The sequence below is a fragment of the Nannospalax galili genome, unplaced genomic scaffold (genome assembly GCF_000622305.1).
Source record: "Nannospalax galili isolate Female #2095 unplaced genomic scaffold, S.galili_v1.0 scaffold768, whole genome shotgun sequence".
Classification (NCBI taxonomy): domain Eukaryota; kingdom Metazoa; phylum Chordata; class Mammalia; order Rodentia; family Spalacidae; genus Nannospalax; species Nannospalax galili.
Window position 1 is genome coordinate 2,827,346 of NW_008360317.1, and position 24,125 is coordinate 2,851,470.

General features: G+C 39.6%; 1 protein-coding gene across 4 annotated transcripts in view; it reads left to right on the top strand.

The window, feature by feature from the left end:
- The window catches only part of N4bp2l2 (NEDD4 binding protein 2 like 2), a 128,327-nt gene that overhangs the window by 65,765 nt on the left and 38,437 nt on the right, over positions 1–24,125 (top strand). For all 4 annotated transcript variants that reach the window (XM_029559645.1, XM_029559644.1, XM_029559646.1 and 1 more), the window contains exon 6: positions 22,160–23,898. In XM_029559645.1, coding sequence (XP_029415505.1) covers positions 22,160–23,898 — 1,739 coding nt within the window. The remainder of the gene's footprint in view (positions 1–22,159; positions 23,899–24,125) is intronic.

Genomic DNA, 24,125 nt, shown 5'->3' on the forward strand with positions numbered 1-24,125 from the left:
TAACAGCACAAGCACTCTTACTACTCAGCATTCACTCCAGCCCCGTTAAGTGTAATTTAAAAATTTTTATTTATAGTTTATTGTTTTTATGTGTATGAGTGTATTGCCTGAATATATGTAAGTACACCCATGTCAGAACAGCTTACTCCAGAAAGAAGCCTCTCTGGCTAAGGCAGAGAGCAGCACTGATCAATGGATATAAACAAATATTTAGAAGACAGTTTGACAACATGCCCATAACTAAACAATAGTAATAGATTCCCCCTAGGGCCTATGACCTCCCCAACCATGGGCTTTTGACTAGGTTTATAGCCTGTAGAGCAGGCTGCAAATCTAATCAAGAAAGTGATTGGTTACCCCCATAACCTTCATGTCACTATTGCACAGGTACTCACATCTTGCCTGGCAGGTCAGTATTGTAGCATTTAGGGTTCACTGCAGGGTAATACCATTGATGACTTTTCTTCCCCAGAAGCCTGCAGAGCATCCTCTAGTACAAGGAAAGCTAACCAGCAGGAAGGATGTTTTGAGGACACCTCCAGCTTAGTTTCTCTATGTCCTCCAACCAAAGTGTGCTGTGTCTTCAGCAACAGGGTCTTACCATCTACTTCTGGTGGGCAGTGGAAAGCAATGCCTTTGTTGTTTTGAGGCCTCTGTGGCCTCTCAATAATTTGTAGAGAGGTAACCTGTGCTTGTCACTGAGATTTTCATTTAATAACCCATGTCTTCTGGGGGAGCACTGTCCACCCCTGCAGAGTACCTGTTTTCAAACTCATTTTTTATATTATTACTTTTTTTTTTTGTCTTTTTGAGACAGGGTCTCCCTGTAGCCCCAGTTGTCCTGGAACTCACTGTGTAGACCAGGCTGGCCTCAAACTCACAAAGATCCACTGCCTCTACCTCCCAAGTGCTGGGATTAAAGGCATGCACCACCACACCTGGCATATCATAATTTTTAATTAGTTTACAAAGTAGTGGATTTCCATTAGGATTTTTCATAGATACCCACCCCCACCTCCTCCTTTCCCATGTCTCTTCTCATAGGGCTGATCTTTCTAGGCCTTGGTTTCTTCATCTGCAGGATGAAAACTTGGGGTTGGGTTGTCCCTGAGGCAGGATTGACTCCAGGCCAGGTGGCATCTCTCTTACCACCAGAGAAGCTTTGCAAGGGTTTTTAAGGTACCTTTGTTCTGGCACTGCCAGCGGGTAATGAAGAAGGCTAAGCTCTAGATTTCCCTTGCTTGTGAGTTTAAAAGAACTGAAACTGTTCTTCATGCTTACCGCAGCTGTGAAGATGAAGAAAGACAAGCAGCCCAGGAAAACAGAAGTAGGAGCTTCACTCTTAACCATGGACCCTGTAGTCCCTGATGAGTAAAGACCAAAAAGCAAGCCTTCATAGCCTTTTCTTTCTCTGAATTACTGACACAACATCTCTATACTTTTTAAAGATGATAACGTGTTCACTTTTAATCTAAATAATTCTCATCTTTTCAATCTCCCCATAATGTGATATTGTCAGAGCTCAGGCCATGTGTTTAAAGAATGTCCCACTTTCTGGACTTTTCTGATTGTTTTCCTCTTGATGTCATTTGTAGCTTCTGCATTTCTTACAAATGGCAGGCCTAGAGACTTGATTAGATTCAACTATTTTTCAGATGAGTTCTTCTGAGTATTACATTTGTGTCTTTCCCAAACACCTTTTGGGAAGTTGTGGTCATTACTTCAGTATATCAGGTTGCTTTTGGATTCCAATTCAGACATACCAGCAATTCCTGCCCAGTTTTTCTCATTTGACAATATGGCAAAACATATCTTTTGTCATTAAGCTTCTTGAAGAAAACAATGACAGAAATCAGAGAAAAAGTATTAGTTCTTCAATTGCCTTATTTTGGTATATTTAGGTCATATAGCAATAAATATTTGTTGAAATATAATTTCACACCAGGCGTGGTGGTGCACACCTTTAATTCCAGCACTTGGGAGGCAGAGGTAGGTGGATCTCTGTGAGTTTGAGGGACACCCTGTCTCAAAAAGACCAAAAAATTTTTTTTTACTCTTAAGTTCTCTTTTTCTTTGAAATTAACTTATAAATCATTTGCCCCAACTGGCCTAGAACTGGCTATGTAGACCACATTGGCCTCCATCTCAAAAGATCTGCCTGCTTCCGCTTCCTGAGTGCTGGGATTAAAGGTGTCTACCATGCCTGGCTTCATCTTTAGATTTAGTTTCTTTGACTTTTTTTTTAACCAGAGACCTCTTCAATGTGTTTCACAGCTCTGTTCTGTGCTCTCTGATTCTTCCTTCCTTTTCCAACCCACAGCCATTTAAACAGAACCTCCCGTCTTGTTGATCTCTCCTATAACCTTTTCTTTAGCTTGTATTTTATTACCTGGGATCTATATGCATATTTCATTCTTTGTTTCTTTTTTTTCTTTAAACTTTTTTTAAAAAATTTTTATTTATTATTTTTATTTTATGTGTATTCATGTATTGCCTGCATGTAGGTAAGTGCACCCATGTTGTGCAATGCCCATGGAAGTCAGAAGAGGCTGTCGGATCCCCTGGGACTGGAGTTGCAGACAGTTGTTAGCTGCCATGTGGGTGCTGGGATTCAAACCCGGATCTTCTGCAAGACAAACCAGTGTTCTTAACCGCTGAGCCATCTCTCCAACCCCTCTTTTTTTTTTCTTATTCACCACTGCTGGGGGTTGAATTTAGGGCCTTGTTCATGCTAGGCAAGTGTTCCACCACTGAGCTACATCTCTAGTCCTCAAACCAATAATTTATCGAATTCTTTACATCACGTTTGGGTTATTTCATTTCATAGAAAAAGCTTTTACTAAGATCATTAAAATGCCCAGCTAAAACCTTTTCTGCTATTACATGGGTCTTTAGTAGTGAAGAAAATGAAATTACCCTGTCAGGACTTTTTCCTGGTCATCTACATAAGTTTTACTTAAAAAATGTTTTTATGAAATGTGTCATATAAAATGCAGCTATTTGGTAAAATATTGATAATAATATGTGTATCTGAGTTATTTTATCTAAATTAAGAAATAGAATATTATCAGTATCTTTAGAACACCATGTTTTTTATTTTAGTATTTTTATTTTATGTGTATGAGTAAAACGTTTTGCCTGCATGTATGTTAGGTGTACCCATGTCATGCAGTGCCCGTGGAGGTCAGAGGAGGGCAATAGATTTCTTGGAACTGTAGTTACAGGAGCTTTCTAGCCATTATATGGGTGCTGGGACTCGAACCTATGTCCTCTGCAAGAACAGCCAGTGCTCTTAACTGCTGAGCCATCTCTCTAGCCCCTTAGGAGACCCTTGTTACTAATAAGCACTTCCCTTTTCCTAAAGAATAACACTGTCTTGAGTTTTGTATTTATCTCTCTCTTCTTTTGCTTTATAGTTTATTCCTGAACAACATAATATTTAGCTTTGCCTAGTTTTGAACTTACTATAAATGACATCATAGTGTGAGTATTCTGTGACTATTTCCTTTAGTGCAGCATTATTTTTCTTCCATATCAATTCAGGAAGTAGTTACTTTTCATTACAATGCAGTTTTCCATTTTATAAAGACATTACAATTTGCTTATCCATTCTATTGATGAATATATGAGTTGTTTTCAGAACTTTGTTATTATAAAGAATGCTCTATAAACATGTAGTAGGGTAATAATTTATTTTTATTTTTTGCATTTTTTATTGAATTTTTTTGGGTTTTATACAATATAGTTTGATGGTACTTAGGTCTGCTCTCCTTTCCGTCCTTTCCCTCCTCTCCCCTCACTGCTCCCCACCCAATTTAATGAACTCTGTTACATATGTAATATGGCCTATATAATATGATTTGTGTCCCCCAATGTCCTTCAGTGTGGATCCATTCACTGGGCACACCTAGAGTCCCGACCCTGTAAGACACTGTCTTTCCCTCTCCCAGCAGCCATTAATTTTAGGGCAATAATTTTTTAATTATCATGACATAAACTCATTTGGTAGATTTCAAAAAGCATATAAGCATATTTTAAAAATGAAGGGGTAGGCCAGGTATGGTGGTGCACACCTTTAATCCCAGCACACAGGAGGCAGAGGCAGATGGGTGTCTGTGAGTTCAAGGCCAGTCTGGTCTACATAGTGAGTTCTGACCAGCTAGGGCTACAGGGAGACCCTGTCTCAAAAAAAAAAAAAAAAATGAAGGGGTGTGATGGTGCATAGGTATCACCCCAACACTTGGGAGGTGGAAGCAGGAGGATTAGAAATTCAAGGTCATTCTCAGCTACCTATCAAGTTTTAGGCCAGGCTCAGCTGTGTAAAACCCTGTCTCAGGGCTGGAAAGTTGGCTCAGTAGTTGCGAGCACTTTCTGCTCTCAGTACCAGAGAGTACCAGTGTTTGGTTCCCAGCACCTATGTCAACTAACTCACAGCTGCCTGTAACTCCAGCTCCACGGGATCTGACACTCTTCTGGCCTCTGAGGGCACTGCACACATGTGATGCACAGATAGATAATCAGGCACACACACATAAACAAAAAAAATCAATAATCTTTGAAAAGACCCTTCCTCATGACCTTTCACCTCCACCAGAATAAGGCAGAAAATATACATTGTTTTTATTTTATATATATATAAAATCTCCATTATAATCTCCTGCACAATTTATTGCATACATAGGATAAATACTTTGTAAAATTCTTTATGGCTGTGTTTATGTCTGTGGGAACTGGAAAAGGCTATAGAACGCATTTACTATTGATTAGCTGTCAGAAACATTTTTAAGTTTAGGTTCTATACGTGATCTGAATGTGACTGCTGGATTTTACCATGGGGACGTTTGGTTTTCTTAGGTGAACTCATTGTCATTCAATGGGGTGTGTCTTTTTCTACCTGCATTAGTTGTGATAAGAATTTTGGTTACTTTATATCCTTGCTAATACTTGGTACTGGGTGATTTAAATTTTTTATTAATTTGGAAGAAATAAAGTTTCATTCTATTGTGATTTTAGTTTTTTAGTTTTATTACTAATAAATATTTCATGGATTTTTTTTATTTAAAAATTTTTGTTGAATTTTCGTATATTTCATATAGAAGATCTTAATCATCTTTATACGCCCTTCCCCATTGACTCCCTCCTATAGCTCCCCCACACACACACACTTGAATTTATACATTCTGTCATTTGTACTAAGGCCTATCATGTCAAGTTAGTGTCCCTAGATGTCCCTCAGTGCAAGTTCATCCACTGAGGTCTAGTCAGCCTATCTAGAGTTCCTCCTTTTAAGAAGATCAGCTCTTCCTCACCCAGAAGTAATCAGCTGCCAGTGATTCTTCCTCTAAGATTTGGACCTGCTGTTCATTTCCACAGTTCTGTGCTGGGTTTTTGTCTGCTTGAGTTTGCATGGGTTTTGTGCATGCTGACACCATAGCTATAGGTTCATTTGAGAAGAGTCTCAGGAGCCTGTAGGATCCTATTTCAGTATGGTCATGCACCTCCTCCCTGGCTCGTAAAATCTTTCCATCCCCTTTTGCAATGGTCGCTGAGCCCTGGGTGGGTGGATTTTGATATAGGGGTCCTAGCCAAGGACCCATACTCTGTAGACTCTTGTTCTTTACGATTTGGCTATTTATGACCTTTTGGGTTCCTGGCCCTCTGGTTTGTGAGGGAGCTTCATTGATGAGCACTGAAAGATGCATTAGTGTTCTCTTCATCTCTTGTTCTGTGTTCCATGAGCCTTAGGTGTAGAGGTTGCATCCTAGATGTGCCACTTAAGCTTGGGCAATTCACAAACAATCTCTGTACATGACCAGTTGTGGGACTCTGTTGAAAAACAAGCTTCTTTGATGGGCGGTGACTGGGATACTCATCTATAAATTTAAGGATCCATATTTTGCACATAGTAAGAAATTACATTTGTCTAGGGATGTGACAGCCCTGGGGTTTTCTCTAAGACCTATGACCTCTTCAGCTATGTGTATTTGTTGGGTTTACAGTCCCACACATGAGTTTCCTTCCATTGAATGGGTTATTTTTTATGTGTATGAGTATTTTGCCTGTGTGTAAGTACACTCATGCATTGCAATGCACCATGGGGGCCAGAAAAGGTATCAGATCCCCTGGAACTGGAGTTATGAATGGTTGTTAGTCACTATGTGGGTGCTGGGAACTGAACCCGGGACCTCTGAAAGAGCAGCCAGTGCTCTTAACCACTGAGCCATCCCTCCAGCCCCTATTTCATGCATTTTGACTATGTGTTTCTTGTATAAAAATATACCTTTTATTATTTTTGCGTATTTTTCTACTTAGTGGTTTATCTTTCTTATTGATTGTTAGGATTCCTTTATGTATAGTAGATATTAATCTATGGTCAGTTCTTTTTTATTTTGGGGGCTTTTTTTTTTTTTTGAGGCAGGGTCTCCCTGTGGCCCCAGCTGGCTTGGAACTCACTGTGTAGACCAGGCTGGCCTTGAACCCACAGAGACCTGCCTGCCATTGCCTCCTGAGTGCTGGGATTAAAGGTATGTGCCACCACACCCCTGACTATGGTCAGTTTTTTTATGCAGTAGTCTATATCTAATCAGGAAACCAGAAACCACTTCAGGATAATTTAACATAAAGGAATTGATTATAAAGACATTGGGAAGTCTGAACAAGCAAAAGTGGCCAAGTACCGAAAGTTTAATATATACTAGAAGCTGTAGTTTTTCCTGAGGCTAAGAGGCCCAAGTTTCCCGTGCACAGGGGTGTGTATATAGGGTCTCCCTGTCATTCCAGCTTGCCTGGAACTCACTATAGAGACCAGGCTGGCCTCTCTCACAGAGATCCACTTGCCACTGTCTCCCAAGTGCTGGGATTAAAGGCATGTACCGCCATGCGTGGCCACCTTGGTTTTTGAAACCAGGTCATTCACTGGGATGTGGAGCTCACCAACTAAGCTAGGCTGGCTGGCCAGTGAACTCCAAGGATCTGCTGTCTGCGCCTCATCAACAATGGAATTATAAATGTGTGACATCATACCCAGCTTGTTATGTGGGTTCTGGGGATCAAACTTAGGTCCTCATGCTTGTGTAGCAGGCATTTTACTGACTGAGTTGTCTCTCCAGCCCACCCCTCTTTTTGAGACAGGATCTTTCTAAGTTGCCTAGGCTGGCCTTGAACTTTTGGTTCTCCTGACACAGACTTCCATGAGCTGGGACTACTGGTTCCATCAGACCTGGCTACCCTGAATCTTATTCTCTTTTTCAGTCCTGTTTGTCTTTTTGTCTGTTCTATACTTTGCCTCAGGAAAGTTTTTTGTTCAAATTTTAGTTGTGTTATGCTGAGCTTATAGGAAAATTTGGAGAGTAGTGGCTTAAAAAATTTTACTCTTGGGGCTGGAGAGATGGCTTGGTGGTTAAGACTACTAGCTGCTCTTGCAGAGGACCTGGGTTCGATTCTCAGCACCCACATGGCAGCTAACAACCTTCTGTAACTCCAGTTCCAGGGGATATGATGCCCTCTTCTGGCCTCCTCGGGCATTGCATGATATGGGTGCAGTTACATACATGCAGGTAATATACTCATATAAAATTTAAAAATAAATAAATTTTTTATTTTTTAGAAGAAGCATTTCATTATAGCTTTAATATACTCAAAACAATTTCCAGAGCAAAGATACATCTCTTTCAAAAGTGGCTATAAAATTTTTAGGTTCACAGTTGAATTAATACAGTTATACAATATTGAACTCAGTATAAACCCTGTAAGACATAAAATTGAATGAGTTTTTAACCTTGAAAAAAAATTATGCCGGGCGTGGTGGCACACGCCTTTAATCTCAGCACTCGGGAGACAGAGGCAGGCGGATCTCTGTGAGTTTGAGGCTAGCCTGGTCTCCACAGTGAATCCAGGATAGCTAGGGCTACAGGGAGACCCTGTCTCAAAAAGACCGAAAAAAAAATTACTATTCCATTATAAAAATATACTGTATCTCATCACACTCACTTTTGAGGGACTTCTTTAACCCCTTTCAGTAAAGTTTTATAATTCTCTTTACAAAGGATTGTATTGTGGTGTATACCTTTCATCCCAGCCCTCAGGAAAGAGAGGCAGGAGGATCTCTCTAAGTTCAAGGCCAGCCTGGTCTATATAGGAAATTCCAGGCCAGCTAGGGCTATAGGGAGACCCCGTCTCGGAAAAAAAAAAAAAAAAAAAAAAAGAAAGAGAGAAAGAATTGTATGTTTTCTTTTAAATTTATTTCTAGGTAACATTTTGTTGCTGTTGTAAATTATGGGCACACATATTTTTAAAGTACTTTTCCCTCCCCATCCTCTTCTCTTTTTCTCTTTTCCTTCCTCTTTTCCTTCCTCTCTGTGTAGTCATGGGTGACCTAGACCTCTGACCCAGTCTAACTGTGAATATTACCTCCTCCTGCCTAGCTTCCCGAGTGCTGCGAGTACAATCGTGTGCAGCTAAAACATGCTTTGGACTGATTGTTACTGGCATACACAGTTGACTTCTGTTTCTGTATGCCTTATAATCTTTTGTTCCTAAATTTCCCTTTTACCTCCCTTCTTTTGTGTTAAATAGATAACTTCAAGTGAACCATTTTAAGTTCCTCCATATATATTTTTTTAAATGGGTATGAGTGTTTTGCCTGCATGTATGTAAGTGCACCTGTGTCCTGCAGTGCCTGTGTAAGCCAGAAGAGGATATCATATCCCTTGGGATCAGCATTGCAGATTGTTGTTAGCTGCCATGTGGGTGTTGGGAATTGACCCTGGGTCCTCTGCAAAGCAGCCAGTACTTTTATCTGCTGAGCCATATCTCTTGTATTATGTATTTTAAGAATTATTTTCATCTGGGCATGATGGCCCATGCCTGTATTTCCAGCACTTGAAAAGTGTTCTAGTTTGGTTTTTTGTTGCTATGATAAGTACCATGACCAAAAGCAATGTGGGGAGGAAAGGGTTTATTTGGCTTACATCTCACAGTCCATCATCCAGGGAAGCCAGTGCAGGAACATAGAGGCAGGGACTAAAGCAGACACTGTGAAGGAATACTGCTTAATGGCTTGCTCTACAGCTCACATTCAGCTCCTTTCTTATACATACCAGGCCCATCTGCCTGGGGGTGGCACTGCCACGGTGGGCTTGGCCCTTTAACATCAATTAGCAACCAAGACAGTGCTACACAGACATGCTTACAGGTCAGTCTGATGGAGGAAATTCCTCAGTTGAGGTTCAGTCTTCCCAGGTATCTCTAATTTGTGTCAGACTGACAAAAAGTAAGCAGCACAGAAGGCAAAGGCAGGATAGTCAGCGTGACTTCAAAGCCAGTCTGGGTTGCATGGAGAGACTCTGTCTCAAAGAATACACAGAAGATTATTTTCTTAGTGGTTGCCCTGGGGTTACAAGTAACATCTTAATATAAATTAATAACTTAATAACTCACATTAAGATTCTTATAAAAGAATCTATGTAGAATTAATATGGACTTAGCCTCACTTACATAGGACAACTTTGTACCTATGTAGATAGCTTTGTTCTCTCCTTTGTTGTCACAAATTGTATCTTCATATACTGTATGTCCATCAGTATAGATTTATAAATGCTCTTTATGTAGTTGTCTTATAAAACGCTACAAAAAATACTGATTTTATATTTATATAGTCACCTTTGGTTTTAGTTTTTGTTTCGTGTTATTTGTTGTCTGTTTTGTTGAGACAGAGTCTCACTCTGTAGCTCAAGTTGGCCTCAAGTTCAAACTACTTATCTTCCTGCCTCAGCTTGCTGCATGCTCAGATTACAGGTATGTGCCACCATGACTGGTTCTTATTTCTTCATGTGGATTTGAGTTTTGGCCTCTGTAACAGTTTTTGTAGAGTAGGTCTCCTAACTGTGACCACTCTTATTTATCCAGGAATATCTTAATTTCTCCTTCATTTCCAAAAGTTTTTTAAAGTGGCTATGCAGTTCACAGTTGAGTGTGTTTTTGTTTTCGTGCTTTGAAATTTAACCTTCCTGCTTTCTGGCCTTCCTAGTTTCTCACAGGTAGCTGTTAATCTTCCTCTGGATTCCAGGATGTGCTTTTTCTGTCCTCAAGACTCCCATTGGTGTTTATGCTGTTATGTTTGATGTTGTTCCAAGGTCTCTTAGGCCCTCATTTTCCTTTGCTCTTTATTCTTGGGCTAGTTACTGTGTCACCTTAGTGACCTATGTCAAGTTCACCGATTATTTGGCCAGCCAAGTCTGCTGCTGTCTAGTGACTTTTTCCATTTCAGTTGTGGTACTCTTCAACTCCAGAGCTTTGGTTCAGTTCTCTTTTACAATTTCTACCTTCTTCTCTTTTTTTATTTAAAAAAATTTAAAAATTTTTTTGGTCTTTTTGAGACAGGGTCTCCCTGTAGCTCCAGCTGTCCTGGAACTCACTATGTAGACCAGGCTGGTGAACTCACAGACATCCACCTGCCTCTGCCTTCCAAGTGCTGGGATTAAAGGCGTCCGCCACCACACCCAGCTTATTATTATTTTTATTTTTATGAGTATTTTTATGAGTGCCTTCAGATACATAAAGGTTCCAGTGTTAGACAATGCCCAGGGAGGTCAGAAGAGGGTGTTGGATCCCCTGGAACTAGAGTTAGAGATGGTTGATAGTCACTATGTAGGTGCTGGGAATTGAACCCAGGACCTCTGCAAGAGCAGTCAGTGCTTTTAACCACTGAGCCATCTCTCTAGCCCCTTTTAAATATTTCATTATTTTTAATGTGTATGAGTGTGTTGCCTTCAGGTATGTAAGGGTACCAGGGTCAGGAAATGCCCTCGGAGGTCAGAAGAAAGCACTGAGTTCCCTGGAACTGGAGTTACTGATGGTTGTTAGCCACCATGTGGGTGTTGGGAATTGAACCTCAGTCCTCTGCAAGAACAGAGGTCCTCTGCCCTTAACTGCTGAGCCAGCTCTCCAGCAATTTCTACCTTTTTCTTGACATTATTTGCTGAGACATTGTTCTCACAGTTTTATTTGGTTCTTTGTCCATTACTGCAGTTCTTTTAGCATATTTTAAATAGTTGATACAAAGTATTTGTCACTGTCTAGTAGGTCAAATGCATAGGTATTATCAAGAGTAGTTCCTATTAATTTCTTTTTCTAATTTCATAATTTCTGATTTTTGTGCATGTCTCTGTTAGGGAAAGAAGAATTTGCTGCTTGTTTGAATTTACTGCTTGAATTTACTTGTTTGAATTTACTGCTTGTAACCAATTAACTCAACTGGAGACACAGGCATCCGGAGATAGGGGCAAGTGCTGCAGCCCCCGGAGCCTGACCTGTCTGGTCTGTGTCATGTCTGTAGGCATGTCCGCTTACACAAGATAACAAGGAAGGGCTGTGCCAGGCACATACCACACATACCACCCTCCCCAACTGGGACATGCTTGCTTTGAAACTATTGGTTGTATAAACGCGGGCTTTTGTGTAATGGTTGTGGGAGCCTATATAATCTTTACCTGAAATTGCCTCAGGGTCGATCGCTCTAACCAGACCTGCGTGTCTTGGAAGGACGGTCGGCCCGAGCTAGCTGGTTTAATAAAACTCTGTTTGATTTTTGCATCTCCATACTCGTGCATTTGTTCCCCAGGAGAGACCCACCGAGTCACGGACCCTAACAGTCTCATTTTTTGTTGAAAATCAGAGACATGCATAATAAAGCTGTAGTAACTGTAATCAGATTCTACCTCCTTCCTAGTTGTGTTTTGTAATTGTTGCTGTTTGTTTAGTGACTTTTCTACACCAATTTGTAAAATCTGTATTCTTTATTTTCAGTGTTAACAGAAGTTCCTTAAGCTTAGCAGGCAGCTAGTGTTCAGCAGAGGTTTCCTTAGATATCTAGAATAGCAACAAAAATTAAGAACTCCACCTTTCCTGGTAGGCTGTGTTACTTGCTTTTCATGGTCCACAGGAAGTCTCTGCAACTCTGCCCTAGTCTTTGTTTCCTGTTTGTGCAGAGTCTGGGTGTCAGCTAGAAGTAGAAGCTTAGAGACTTCCCACTTCATTTCTAAGCAGACACCAGACCTAGATTTATTTTTTTTTTTTTTGGTGTTTTGAGACAGGGTCTTCCTGTAGCCCCAGCTGTCCTGGAACTCACTATCTAGACCAGGCTGGCCTTGAACTCACAGAGATCCACATGCCTCTGCCTCCTGAGTACTGGGATTAAAGGCGTGCGCCACCATGTCCGGCTGCATATTTTTATTTTATTTTTTTTATTCATTTATTTTAAAGATTACACACATGAGTATACTATATTTACATCATTTAGAACCCCATTCTCCCCTCCAACTCCTGTGTTCCTTCAACCACTTCTCAAATTTATGGTTTCTTCTGTATTTATTTTTGACTACACACACCCACACCCACACCCCCACCCCCACACACCCTACTGAGTCCAGTTAGTGTTTTCTTTATTTGCATGTGTTTAGGGCTGACCACTTAGGATTAGCCTAAGGGGGGAAAAAAAACCCAAAACTGATTTTTCCTCCCTCGAAGCCATTCACTGCCTGTAGCTAGATCTAGGAGTGAGCCTTGTGAAATTTTCCTCTTCTATGTTGGCATGTTGATTGGTATAGTCTTTGCAGGTCTTGTTTAGGCAGTCATACTGCTGAGAGTACATGGGTACAACATCCTTGTCCTGTACAGAAGACACTATCATGTGGCAGTTGTTCTGGTCCTCTGGCCCTTAACAATCTTGCTGCCCCCCATCTTAGATAGTTGCTGGGCCCTGGGTATAGGGGTTCTGTTAAAGATGTCCCATTTGGGATTGGGCACCCCTTGGTCACTTATTCTCTGCATTTTAACCAGTTGTGGATCATTCTAAAAGCCTCTGCTGCAAAATAAAATCTTCTTTGATGAGATGCAAGAACTGAACTTATCCACGTGTATAAGGATGAGTAGAACACTGTTGCAAACTGTATTACTTTAGTGATGTGGTAGTAGGTTCTTCAGGGCCTGCGACCTCTCTAGCCAGGCTTTTTTTTTTTTTTTTTTTTTTTTGCTAGATTTACAGTACTAGGCTTGAGTTCCTTCTAATTGAGCATGCTTTAGGTCCAATTAGACAGCTGCCTAGCATATATTTGACCTTCTAGATTCCCAGAAATATATTGGAACTTCTCCAAGCCCTCATTCCTACCTTTCCTTTTAAATGTTTGGTTCATCTAGTGTTTATCCTATCTATTATGCCTATCCCTATATATAGTGGTTAATGCATTTGCCTTTAAATGTGTTTAACAAATGCTTCCTGCTGTACCCCTACGATGTCTTATTCCAAACACAGTTTCAAGTTAGTCAAAGTAGAAACAATCTGTCCTAGCTTAGCTTAGATCAGAGAGATCAAGGCAAGCATAATTATTGAGAAGAAGGTCATTCTGTTACCTCTGGTACAAGAAACTTGTACTGAGATGCACTTTGGTGTCTTTAGGACTAACACCAGCATTAGATGGGGCTAGAGTAAACTGGAGTAAATTAGGAACACCACAAATCTCTCTTAAGATTTTCTTTTTTTTTTTTTTCTTTCTTGATTAATTACTTTCCTGGTTCCTGTAAACTCTTAATTATGTCATCTCCAAAAATACATCTTTTCTTTCTTTCCATTTTAGTAACTGAGCTGTCTTGTCTTCCTAACCCTATTTTTTATTTTTTTCCAAAAAAAATTGGTCACAAATTTCAAAGTTTAAATTATGATCAGAGATTGTGGTTTATCTGTTAGTAATTCTTTGAAATTTATAAATGCTAGTTGATTTGAAATTTGATCACCTACTTGATTTCTGTAAATATTATGTGTGGGCTTGAAAAGAATGTATTCTCTATAATCATTCTCTGTTTGTTCATTGTGTCAATCATTAATTATGCTCTTTATATTTCTGTGTTCAGTTTTTGTCTCTTCTCTCAATTACTAAGAAAGATGTTTTAATCTCTGATGATGATTTGTCAATTTGTCTAAGTATGACCATTTCAGTTTTTTAATATTTAGTAACTTCTAATATTTCCCATTATATTAAATAAATCGTATTTCTGTGTAATTTTATCACATTTACAACTCAAGTATTTCTTTCAGAAAAATCATAACTACCCCGTTGGCATATTCTATTCTTTAATTTTATCTTGGGAGTGTTAGTGACATTTTTAAAGATTGTTTATATTGTTTTTAATATATAATAAAAATAAGATCTACCATTCATGAAACACCTAACGTGTGTCATATATTACATAAGTATTTATTTAATAATATGCAGAGCCTTAGGTTTAATCCTCAGCTCTGCAGCAAAGGAACAAAAATCCTTGTATCTAACATGATTGGAACTGGTAGCCATTTAGTTCATTGAATAAATTGATTAACCCAAGGATTCAGGGCTGGTAAGATAGCTTATTGGTAAGGTGCTTGATCATAGAACCCAAGCAGTAGGGGGAAGAAAAGCACATAGTAAGGCATTATTATGAAATGATGCCCACTTTAAACATTTATCAGAACTTAAAATGCATACTTATATTTTTTCCTTCCCTCTCTCCCTTCCTATGTTCCTTCCTTCCTTCCTTTCTTTCTTGTTTGTGGAGCCTTGTGAATCCTAGGCAAATTACCATCAGGGCTGGAGAGATTGTTCAGTGGTTAAGAGCACTGGCTGCTCTTCCAGAGGACCCAGGTTTGGTTTCCAGCACCCACATGGTGACTAACAACTGTCCATAATTCCAGTTCCAGGGGCTCCAGCACCCTCTAAGATAGCTTATTGGTAAGGTGCTTGATCATAGAACCCAAGCAGTAGGGGGAAGAAAAGCACATAGTAAGGCATTATTATGAAATGATGCCCACTTTAAACATTTATCAGAACTTAAAATGCATACTTATATTTTTTCCTTCCCTCTCTCCCTTCCTATGTTCCTTCCTTCCTTCCTTTCTTTCTTGTTTGTGGAGCCTTGTGAATCCTAGGCAAATTACCATCAGGGCTGGAGAGATTGTTCAGTGGTTAAGAGCACTGGCTGCTCTTCCAGAGGACCCAGGTTTGGTTTCCAGCATCCACATCGCAGCTAACACTCATCCATAACTCTAGTTCCAAGGGATCCAATGCCCTCTTCTAGCCTCCAGGGGCACCAGGCATGCACGTGGTGCACTTAACATATACAGTTGGACAAAATATACACATAACATCAAAATAAATAATTTTTAAATGTTGTACTACCAAGCTTCATCCCCAGTTCTCTTTTAACTTTTTTTTTTTTAAACAAGAACAGCTTCATTTTATTGATTAGAAACTCAATTGAATTTTCCCTTTAATAAGCCTTCTCCACTGCAGGCAGGGTTAAAAGTGATAGGAGAAAAACATTAACTCTCCATTTCTCTCAATCTTTTTTTTTTTTTTTTTTTGAGATAGGGTCTCCCTATAGTCCTCACTGGCCTGCAACAAGTTCTCATAGGGATCTACCTGCCTCTTCTTCCCAAGTGCAGGGATTAAAGGCGTGCACCGTGTTGTTTTCCCATTTCATGTGGAAGCCACACCTGCTAAATATGGCCAAGAATTTCTAGGTTTTTTTTTTTTCTTCTTTTTGAAGCAGGGTCTCCCTGTAGCCCCAGCTGAACTGGAACTCACTATGTAGACCAGGCTGGCCTTGAACTCACAGAGATCCGCCTGCCTCTGCCTCCCAAGTGCTGGGACTACAGGCGTGCGCCACCACACCTGGCGAATTTCTAGTTTTTATTGATTAAAAAAATGAAAGACTAACAAATTTTCAAAGAAGTATGAGGCTATAATCACATATTTTTGTGACTTTTTAATCAAATTTTATAGTTATCTTGTCCATACCTAGTTTAACAACTCTTTAGCATCTCATCTTTAGTGAGATAAACTACATCTTATCATCAAAGTTATGACTGATGCGAACAGATTTGGGGCTAAGCTCACTGACTCCTTGTAAATATACAGTTATTTATTTAATTAATTTATTTTTGATCTTTTTGAGACAGGGTCTCCCTGTAGCCCCAGTAGACCTAGAACACACCATGTAGACCAGATTGGCCTCAATCTCACAAAGATCTGCTTGCCTCTGCCTTGCAAATGCTGGGAAATATAAGGGCATGCGCCACCACAGCCAGCTGTAAATACACAGTTTTTAAACATTAAAAGCAAAAACACGGAACAAAACTATAATAGAGAGCAAGCGCCTACTGGGAATATTGATTGTGCCATTGATACAGTCATTATATAGAAGAAATATAATCACTTATCTGTCATATTTATTAAGTAGATATTAAGAGAATCTATATTAATAATCTTTATAGCATTTCTGCAAGAAGAAAATACTACCCTTATTGCCCCATTTTATAGAGGAGACCTGTTTACCAGTACTATCTGCTATCAATTACTGAGCCAGTTCGGGGGCCTGGCCTGGGTTATTTCAACTACAGTCATTCCACAAAGCTGTAGGTCTTTTATAATCTACAGGTGCTTTAATCTCAGATTTGCTGCATGCTCTGCCCATGAAGGAGTACACATACTGGAGTAGTTAGTATTTAGGATTTTCAATGGGAAATAGTGTTTCTGTCCTCTCCCCTAGCTACATTTTTTTCTTCATGAAGATCATTACTTACCATGTCCTTCCTTTTTATTCTCCCTTTCCCCCTTTTTCTCCGTAATAGTCAATTTGGGTCTTAAGCTCTCCCATCTTTGTGTTCTGGTCGAGTTCACTTGGCCAGGCTAGCTTGCCTCTGAGCAAATACTCCTAATTCTTGAGAAGTATATTCTGTTCTTGCCTACAAACTTAGATTCCAAGCCATCATCTGGAAAGCAAAGTCTTATTCATCATAGATATATATCCCTGTTCATTTCTTGTTTCTTCTTTTCAGCCTATGCCTTCCTCTTCCTGACTTCCTCTTTATGACTCACTTTTATTTAGTAATACTTCTTTTTCTGTTTTTCTCCAATGAGGCCATTCATCCCTTAAGTGAATCACTACAAGTGAAACCAGGTTTAACAAGCCTTGACACAGCTCTGATGAGCCACTCACACTATAGATCCATGCTCCTGATGAGAATGCCTGTTCTGATTAGTCACCTCAGAGGCAGGCACATTCCCTCGGAAGTTACCACCACTGGTATCACATCTGTTATCTCACAGTATCTTTGTGAGATACTGTTAGTGATTCATGTTTCTTTTCCAGAGGGCCTGGCCCACTGTTTCTTGAATATGAACAGTAGCTCTAAAGAGCATCAGTGGATACCAGGTGTATTAGCTCAGACCCAAGACCTGGGAGGCTGAGACAAGGCAGTTTGCTGGGAGTTTGAGGCTAGCCTGGAGGTTTTGTCTCACACAAAAACAAAGCATCAATGGCATAGAACTAGTAGTACATGTCTCTAACAAGTCTTTGTAAAAGCAATCTTCAGATTGTCGTATGACTTGGGATTGTATTGGATTTTCCATCACAATTTAGATCCCTACAGATGCCTTTGATAACCTCTTAGTAAAATGCTTTAGTAAGTAACCTGAAGCTTCAAACTTAGAGTTGTTTTATTTGTTTGTGCTACCTCATTCTTTCCTGATCCATGTGGTCACTCCTCTATTAGGCATAATGGATTATTATCTTTAATAAGTCCCTATTATCTTTTCTCTAAATAGTTATTATATTGTAATCCATTTAGAAAAACAAAAGGGGGGGCTGGAGAGATGGCTCAGCGGTTAAGAACACTGGTTGTTCTTGCATAAGACCCGGGTTCGAATCCCAGCACCCACATGGCAGCTAACAATTGTCCATAACTCCAGTCCCAGGGGATCCGACAGCCTCTTCTGACCTCCGCGGGCATTGCACGACATGGGTGCACATACCCACATGCAGGCAATACATGAATACACATAAAATAAAAATAATAAATAAAATTAAAAAAAAAGAAAAAGGAACCTTTGAGGAATATTGTGGAAGCCCTTATCTTGTCTACTTATTAGCGTCTGCTGTAAGAACAGATTAGCCCCTGAGCTGAACTCTGAACTAAATTTTTAGACAACTGATTTACCAGCCCTCATTCTCAGCATGTAGCCACTTCCTCAAATTATTCATAGCAACATCCTTACAGGACCCTGTGAATGCTAGACAAGTATTCTATGACATTCCTAGTTGACTGTTTTCAGATCATTTGTTTTCTTTAATAATAATAGGGTTGGAGAGATGGCTCAGCAGTTAGAGCACTGGCTGCTCTTGCAGAAGACCAGGGTTTGGTTCCTAGCACCCACATGGCAGCTAACAATCCTCCATAACTCCAATTCTAGGGGATCCAACACCATTTTCTGGCTGCTGCAGCCATTGCATGCACAGGTGCACTTACATATATGCAGGCAGTACACTCATACACATGAAAAAAAGATCAGCTGATTATGGTGTCACATCTCTGTAATCCCAACACTTGAAAAGCTGAAGCAGGAGGATCAAGAATTCAAAGCCAGTTAAGGCTACATGGTGAGTTCTAAGACAGCTTCAGGATGGATTTTATAGCTAATGTTGCACTTCAGACTTTAACTAGAATGTTCATTGGAGTCAGAAGAACTGACACTAAATGAGATCTGTTACCAAAGATGGCATTCTTTACTCAGTATCTTTTCAGATAGCTGCTTCTAGGGACGTTAACTTTCCTTTCTGTTCTTTCTAAGCTAACACTTAGGAATTTGTGAACAAGGGCAGCAGCAGAGATTAGGTGACATGAACACAGGGTATTCTAATGTCCTGTCTGTGAACAATTATTTAGTATCATAGCCTACTGGTTAGAGACCAGGATAGGTTTAAGAAGCTCATTGGTGGGGCTAGAGAGATGGCTCAGCAGTCAAGAGCACTGTCTGCTCTTGCAGAGGACCCAGGTTCTGTTCCTAACACCCCCAGGGTGGCTAACTACCATCTATAACTTCAGTTCCAGAGGATCTGACACCCTCTTCTGACCTCTGCATGCAATACACTCAGACACATAAAAATAATAAAAAAAATTTTTTGGTCTTTTTGAGACAGGGTCTCCCTGTAGCCCCAGCTGTCCTGGAATTCACTATGTAGACCAGGCTGGCCTTGAACTCACAGAGATCTGCCTGCCTCTGCCTCCCAAGTGCTGGGATTAAAGTCGTGTGCTACCACGCCCGGCAATAAAATATTTTTAAGAAGCTCATTGGTGGGGCTTGGGAGATGGCTCAGTGGGTAAAGTGTTTGCTGCATAACTGTGAGGACCTGAGTTTGGATTTCCAGCACCTACATAAGAAAGCAAAAAGTCAGATTCCTGGTGCCTGTAATCTCAGCACTGGGGAAGCAGAGATAAGCAAACCCTAGGGGCTTGCTAGCCAGCCAGCCTGCCTAGCCAAATTGGTAAACTCCAGATTTAGTGAGAGCTCTTGTTTCAACAAGGTGGGAAATGATAGAAAAGAGCCCCAACATTGACTTTTGTCCTCTACTTGCATGCATGCTCAACAGCAAGTGCACCTGCACAAACATCACATACACAAATAAACGAATGAATCAGTGAATAAATAAGTAAAACTTTAAAAATGCTCATTTGTGATGGTGCCATAATGAAGAGAAAAGTCTTCACTCTTGAAGTAGTTTAACTAAAAGTGGGCCTGACTTGTTCTGAGACACTCTATACTTTCCCTCAGAACTGTTCTCAGTTTTATTCTGCTCCTATTTACTTTCCTAACCTACTCTATTCCATTTTATTCTATTCTATTCTTCTGTCTAGCACAGCGCGTCCTCTTATTTTAATTGAGCAGCATATTGAGCATGGTATGGGAGAAGGCATGAACAATCTTGGATAACAGTCTTACGAAGAAAGTTGTTTTTCTGACCCCACTGACTCAGAATAGCACCGAAAGCCACAGATTTCATCAGCCTATGCCCCCATATTGCTTGTAACATTTGTGAGGAAGATTTTTGCAACATCTTTATTGTTTTCAACTACAACACTATTGTATTTCAGGCATACATACATTGTTCCGAATTGGGCATAACTGAGTCACAAATAGGAAACATGATATAAGATTAAAACTATGCATTCAGGCCGAGCATGGTGGTGCATGCCTGTAGTCCCAGCACTTGGGAGGCACTCCTTGAACTCATGAGTTCAAGGCCAGCCTGGTCTACATAGTAAGTTCCAGGCCAGCTGGGGCTACAGGGAGACCCTGTTTCAAAAAAAAGACCAAAAAAAAAAACCCCCCAAAAACAAACCTATGCATTCAGCTTAGATTGTCAGAGTTACATTAGGATTCTAAATCATTGTAGGACTGATTACATTATTTTTCTTCAAAGGAATATACAGTTCTAAAAGTTCTCAAAACATATGATTAACTTGGTTTACAAGGTTATGTGAAATTTCAATTTGTAAAGGCTTGTTAAAATGAGTCTTTCCCAGAAAAGTCATCTCCACACTCACTGGTCCAGTGCCCAGCCTGAGAACAATCACCTGATTGTTGCCTGTAGCTCTATGTTTTTTACCCTTCCATGTTTGTTTGTTTGCTCATCTTTCAGCTGCTCTGTACTTGATGTTTTCCTCTCCTATGTCTATTGTCCTCTCACTGCACTTTTCAGTCTTCATTGGTGCCTTCTCTCTGACTCTGATTATTCAGTGTGGAAGAGAGGATAACTAGCTTTTATGTTCACAAAATTAGGAAGTTTACTAAACCCTCAAAAAGGATCAGGTGTTGTCCTTAGCATCATCTTTCAGGAGTATCCACCTTGTTGACACTGCTACATGACCTTGTTATCTATAAAGTTCATGCCTGAGAATGGCAAAATTGAGTTATATATTTAAAAAAACTCTTAATGTTTTAAGTAAGCTTACAATTTTGTGTTGGGCTGCATTCCTAGTTATTCAGGGGCTCATGCAACCCATGGGCCACAAACTGGACATGCCTGGGAACCTCAAGTATTGTTTTTACTTATGCAGAGCTATGCACTTTAATTGTGCATGATGAGAATTCTGTTTGCCTTTTGAGTGGGAAACTTGTCACTGGGCATTATAGTATGGTTAGCATATTGACTACAATGCCAAAAACCAGTGTCAAATTACCAGTCATTGTGACCAAGAAAAATGCATTATACGTTTCCAAACACCTCATAAATTAGTGGTATAGCCTCTGGTTTAGGACCATTCCTAGCTAGACATTTAGAAATATTTCATCCAAATGTTGGACCGAAGTACTCATTCTTAACCATTGTATATAATTTGATGGAACAACTTAATTGCTACTCTTTATGTCTAGGTAAACAGTCATTAAAGCCACTAAAATATTCTGCTATGCTGAGACCATACCAGCTAGTTTTTAATCTTTCAAAACCTAATATATTATAAAATCTGATTAATTACAAGAAAGTTATTGCTGGGGTTCTAAATAGGATTAAAATAAGTTTATCAATTCATTTACAAAATAAGATGTCACAAAATATAAAATATCTGTTGTTAGGTGTTATATAAACACATGAAATATTTTTCTTAAATACTAGGTTTTCAAAAAATTGTTAGTTTATGAAATGAGTATGTGCATGTGAGTTTTAACTTCTTCAATGTATACTTATTTTTAGTTTAGAGGATTTAAAAATCTCTTGTAATTTAAAAATATAGTATAAAGTATACAAGCACTCTTGTACTAATGATTTTTGCACATTATGATATTGGTGTTAACAATCTGCTAATATTATATTAGAAACTAAGTGATGGGAGCTGGAGCAATGGCTCAGCAGTTAAGAGCACTGGCTACTGTTGCAGAGGATGTGGGTTCGGTTCCTAGCACCTATATTGAGGGTAGTATCTGTCCATAAGTCCAGTTCTGAGACCTGACACCTTTTTCTGGCCTCTACAGTCATTGCAAACTTGGTATTCTTACATACACATAAAATAAAAATAAATTGTTGGAGAGATGGCTCAGTGGTTAAGAGCACTGGCTGCTCTTGCAGAGGACCTGGGTTCGATTCCCAGCACTCACATGGCAACTAACAAATGTCCTTGACAGTTCCAGGGGCTCTGACGCCTTCTTCTGACTTCCAAAGGCATTGCACAACACTGGTGCACTTATATACACGCAGGCAATATACCCATGCACACAAATAAAAATGATAAATATTTAAAAAATTTTTTAATTTAGAAAAGCTAAGTTATAAATTTTATTCTCTTATTTTTCAGAGAAAGAATTTTGAAGGAAACTGGGTACAGGCTTGGTAAAATCAAACAGAAATCCAGAAATAGAAAAAGAAACAAAAAGAATAATAGTCTTAGTGAAAACTTACTTGCAACCTCAAGTTCTTGTATACCAGGAGATCAGGCTCCATCTCTGAATGCAGAGGAAGATTGCGAAGAAACCAAAAGAGAATCAAGGGATCCCTTTACTCGTTACCTACAAAACGAAGTAGGGAATTTTGTATATGGCTCTAAAGAAAAAAGTCGGAAAAACATAGATCCTTCAGACAGTTTTCAAAATGCTATGCCTACAGTTGTGTTGGACAACACACCAAAGAATTGCTCCCCTAATGAAGATGACTTGCTTCTAACTTTATCATCAATACCAGATGAAGGCTCTGTCATTTGTCACATGAGGACTCAATATCTCTCCTGTGAAACAAGGGATGACTGCTCAGGCATGAAGGTAGACAAGCACATGGGAAATGGGCATAACTTAGCCATAGGTACCCAGAATATATTTGCTAAAGCCCCATGTTCATCTGTGCAGAAGATAGAGACAATAGATGAAAGTTGCCCAGGTGACCTAGTTCTGTACCATCAACGTGAATCTAGAACTTTAGAGAAAACTTTAAGAGAAGAACAAGAAATACATGGAATTAGAAACAACCACTGGGGTTTTTTTACAACCAAGTTGTCTGATGAGGAATCACAGTTGGGCTTTGAGAATCAACCATACTTTAGCAATTGGCCTGAGGGCCCTCATAAGTTTGTGTGTGAACAGAGACAAAAGAAAGATAGATCACATAGACTGAACTGTCCCGACAGCAAGGAACACTTGATTAAGTTGATTTCCACTTCTGAAGGAGCAGCAGGCTCAGGAAGACACCCAGAAATACTGATGGAGGAGAAGCTCATAGAAAAAGATTTGCCACCTGCAACTGAAGCTGTAGATCTACTCAGAAACCCAGAAACACGTGTCTTTAGAAGCTGCTTACCTCAACTGAACATCCCAGAGCATCCTTTAGAATCATCACAGGAGAAGCAAAGGATGCAGAAAAGGATTCACAATTTGCCACCAGACTTTAACTTACTGGGACAGACCCATATCAACACCAAAGACAGGGAGTTATGTGACCTGTTAACAGAAAATCATAGACTGAACACTATTTGGGAAGAAAAAGATACACTTTCAGAAATAATCAATGAAGAAGAGAAAAAGGAAAAAATTATGACCTTTGATCATCATCCGTCATGGTTTTACCTTGATGCTACCAAAGGTTCTCCTCGAAGCATCGGTGGACACTTTGATTCTCGCTGCCTATTATTTAATAGACGAGGGCGTGCTGTGTACTTTTATAAAAATCCTCTTCCTTCTCTCATGCCACATTATATGTCTAGTTTTTGCATGGTGTCTATTAACAACAAAAAAGCATTTTTGACTTTCAAATCTCAGAAAAGAATAGATAAGAAATTCATTGATGTAGGGTTTATTTCTGAAGAAATGCTAGGTAGCCAGTCTGACACTTTGTATTCTTTGAAGTCTTCCTCTGATACTCAGATTTTAAGTGAAAGATTTGATGAGGAGCTGAAGATACGGGAAGAACTCGGGCTCCCACAGTGTCTATCAATCGAGGAGCACCAAGATTCAATAAGCCATGATTTTAATTCCCTTGGGCTGCCATTATCACAAGAGTTTGCCTTTCACTTAGTGAAACTTTTTGGATCTCCCGGAAGTCCAATGGGTAAATTGGTTTTCTTTATTAAAAATAAAAGATCCAGTTTAATATATGCAGTGTTTGAGGTGTTTTCCCCTTGTGTTAGTGATGTCATGCAGCATTGGTCTTGTGATGTCTTTCAGCAGCAAAAGCAAACAAGGAACTTGACTAATGCTTGGCTAATGCTTGACTTTGCAGGCTTCTGCCTCTTGCCACCAGTGGTCTCTGCAAATGCCTGAGTATCTTTCTTCTTT